This window comes from Trachymyrmex septentrionalis, unplaced genomic scaffold (genome assembly GCF_001594115.1).
Source record: "Trachymyrmex septentrionalis isolate Tsep2-gDNA-1 unplaced genomic scaffold, Tsep1.0 scaffold22, whole genome shotgun sequence".
Classification (NCBI taxonomy): Eukaryota; Metazoa; Arthropoda; class Insecta; order Hymenoptera; family Formicidae; genus Trachymyrmex; species Trachymyrmex septentrionalis.
In genome coordinates, this window is record NW_017305375.1 from 3,594,383 (window position 1) to 3,597,966 (window position 3,584).

The 3,584-nt window shown below is 32.9% G+C and overlaps 1 protein-coding gene across 1 annotated transcript in view; it reads left to right on the forward strand.

Annotated features, from left to right (window-relative positions):
* LOC108748398 (dynein heavy chain 2, axonemal) overlaps window positions 1-3,584 on the forward strand; it is a 51,942-nt gene that overhangs the window by 31,805 nt on the left and 16,553 nt on the right. Inside the window, exons 33-41 of the mRNA XM_018486547.1 lie at window positions 50-255; window positions 533-718; window positions 1,707-1,926; window positions 2,006-2,172; window positions 2,313-2,533; window positions 2,614-2,723; window positions 2,828-2,943; window positions 3,017-3,117; window positions 3,294-3,442. Coding sequence (XP_018342049.1) covers window positions 50-255; window positions 533-718; window positions 1,707-1,926; window positions 2,006-2,172; window positions 2,313-2,533; window positions 2,614-2,723; window positions 2,828-2,943; window positions 3,017-3,117; window positions 3,294-3,442 — 1,476 coding nt within the window. The remainder of the gene's footprint in view (window positions 1-49; window positions 256-532; window positions 719-1,706; window positions 1,927-2,005; window positions 2,173-2,312; window positions 2,534-2,613; window positions 2,724-2,827; window positions 2,944-3,016; window positions 3,118-3,293; window positions 3,443-3,584) is intronic.

A 3,584-nucleotide genomic window follows, 5' to 3' on the forward strand; every position in this document is an offset into this window, starting at 1 on the left:
TGTGTGTGTGACCCAGTGAAGCGTAACAGTTTCATTACTTTTCAATTAGATGAATCGGCTGTTCGAGAGTCACGTCAATGTCACTCTAAGCTTTAAGCGACGAAATTGCGAAGAAGTTGTGCCTGTCACCGAATTAAATGCCGTTCAGTCGCTTTGCAAACTTCTCGAAGTATTTGCGACTCCGCAAAATGGTGTGGAATTAGGCGAGGATCGCGATGTTTTCTCCAACATATGTAAAATGTGGTTTTTATTTTGGTACGTTTAGCCTCTTAAATTTTTTTAAAATAAAAACGCGTTTTGATGGCGAACTACATGGGATGCGACAACCACTTCGACGAAACAAAATTTCAAATTCGCAATATCCAAGCACGAGTTCGAATATTAGCAGTTGCTCCTGGACATTTCTAAGTGACATTGATATTACAGTTCTCTCCGGTGGTTTGCAAGTCATATTAAACTATAAGTTCTAAATTAATGACATGGTAGTAGTGTTTGAGAGCACTAAATAGCTACATGCAGTTGTACATTGCAGTATGATATGGTCACTATGCGCCTCGGTCAATGAGGACGGTCGCCAGAAAATGGATAAATTTATAAGAGAAATTGAAAATATCTTTCCGTTACGGGACACAGTCTACGATTATTACGTGGATCCACATTTGCAGACTTTTATTTTATGGGAAGAAAAATTACCACTCGGGTGGAAATTTCAAGCCGGGTAAGTGATGATATTATTCAATTAATATGTCACGAAATTCTAATTTAATCTAAAAAAGTGAATTGTTTTTTATTTCCTTAAAAGATATATAATGAATTGTAATCTTTTTCAATATTTTTATTTGATTGTAACTTATAGTGTTAAAAAAAAACCATTTAATTATGATATAAATTTAACTTTAGAATCAGATAAAAATTAGAATATTTTGCGAATTTGACGTAATTTCTATATTTTAAGTCGTATACCGTTCTTTTACTTTAAAACTGATATAATTAAAAAATGTTCAAGTTATTATCCTGAATAAATTAAGTTTAAAAATTATTCTATTAATCAAAAGTAAACTAATTTAACTTTACAGTCCGTTTGCAAGTAATACTTATGTCGTTCTTAAGGTTTTTAAAGAATTATAATACTAGGAGAGTGACATATTTTAAATTATGTCATTTTTGAAAGAGAAGAAAGAATTTTTTACATAGATTGTTTTAGAGTTAAGACAGTTTTGGTAATCAAAATTTGAAAAAAGAATTGTTTTATTTTGAATTTAGTCTGTTTAGCTGATCAAAGTAAACTGTCAGTAATACCTCGAATTATTTTTAGTGAATTATTTTGGATTTATTATCATTATTTGTAGGATATCAAAATCGTCACAACTCAAAAAAGGTTATTTGAAGGTTGTGTTTAAATGAAAATGGCAAAAATGACATTTGTTTTTTTTTTCACGTTTTTAAGAATATATTCTTTCTAACAATATTATTTGATTTGTTAATAATGTTCTGTTAAGTTAAATAATAGTTAAATAATAATATTTCTCTTTTCTAAAAAACTTAATTTTTTAATTGCGTCACTTTTGAAGTAAAAAAACTGTTTTAAGTTAAATTAATGATATTAGTAATAAGTACTAAGTCAATATATGGTTTAATTAAAAAATTGCTGAACGTTGATAATTATATCATCTATCATTGTAATATATCCTTGACTCAATATACAGCTTACCATTCGACAAGATAATAGTACCCACCGTGGACACGGTACGATACGATTACATCGTAAGTTCTCTTCTATCGAATGGTTTTCCGGTGCTCGTAGTGGGTCCGGTGGGTGCAGGAAAAACGTCCGCTATCCACTCGGTACTTGAACTTCTAGACGACACAAAATACGCTGTTCTGCTTGTAAATATGTCGGCCCAAACTACATCCGCTACCGTACAGGTAAGGCTCTGAACGTATATTGAATGGATAATAGTCTTAAATATTAAATAAACGTTTTACATTGACTCTCTTGATTCAGAATGTAATCGAAAGCAGGCTGGAGAAACGAAAGAAAGGAGTTTATGGTCCCACGGGCGGTAGAACTATGATTGTTTTTGTGGATGATTTTAATATGCCCATGAAAGAAAAGTATGGATCGCAACCACCGTTGGAATTGATTCGGCAGTGGATCGATTACGGATTTTGGTAATATTATAACATGCAAAATATAAGAAAATGAAATAGGCAAAAAACCTGAAAAAAGCAAAAAAACGCAACAAAAGATAACAACACAAGAAACATGTAAAAAGGAAAACTCTATTGTATACATTGTATAAAATTGACAGGTACGATCGTCAAAAACAAATGAGAAAGTACATTGAGAGGACACAATTAATAACTGCCATGGGACCACCTGGTGGAGGCCGCAATGTCATCACGAATCGATTAGTTACAAAATTCAATGTCATTAACATGACTTTTCCAAATGAAAAGCAGATTGTAGGAATTTATGGCATGATATTGAAGCAACAACTTTCTGAATTTCCCGCTGTAGTAAAAGAAATATGTAAGCTCAAAATAACTCCGGTTGAACATAATTGCATTTTGACAATTATATTATATAAAATGTTTTCTTATCTATCTTAGCAAATGAGATAACGTTTGCTTCGATCGATCTATACAATCGTGTGATCCAAAAGATGCTTCCTACTCCAACAAAGATGCATTACTTATTTAACTTGCGAGATATTTCGAAGGTAAATATCGTATCACGATTAAAAATCGACAAGCAATTGGCGATAATCGCACAAAAAAAGTAGATACAACAGCAGATACAAAAATTAGTATCGATCCTCGACAGATCTTCCAGGGATTGCTGCGCAGCCATAAGGACTATCAGTGTTCGAGAGAGACCTTCCTACGATTGTGGGTCCACGAGAGTTTCCGAGTTTTCTGCGATCGGCTTATTGACGAGAAGTAAGCGCTCAAGGGGTATTAACTTAATTTGGCTTGGAATACAAGAGAAAAAATGCTGAGCAATTTCTTTCAGGGACAGCGAGTGGTTCGTGACTCAGCTGAACGACCAGCTCGGAAAGTACTTCGATTTGACCTTCCATAATGTCTGTCCGGAAAAAAGATGTCCGATTTTCGGTAAACGCGCGCAATACCTTTACCTTTAACTCTGTTTACTATATAGCTATCTATTAATATTAATGTTTAATGTATATCGGATTATTGTTTTATTATTATTTTGTTTATTATTTTATTGTTATTATTGGCTTTATTATGTTTTGGAAATCAAGACATTTTAAAATAAATATCTACAGGCAATTTTATGAATGTCTCGGGTATATACGAAGACCTTCCTGATATTGGTTCTATAAGGCGCTACGTGGAAGAACAGATGGATGAGTACAATGTTTCTCCTGGCATGGTGCACCTCGATCTCGTTCTGTTTCGCGATGCAATTGAACATGTATGTCGTATTGTTCGTGTAATATCGCAGGTTAGTAATTCACATGACGTGCCTTATAACGGCAACATTTTATCCGACAATATCTTGTTAAGAGTTCAGCGATGATATTATAACTTTATATATTTTATATACAATATATATA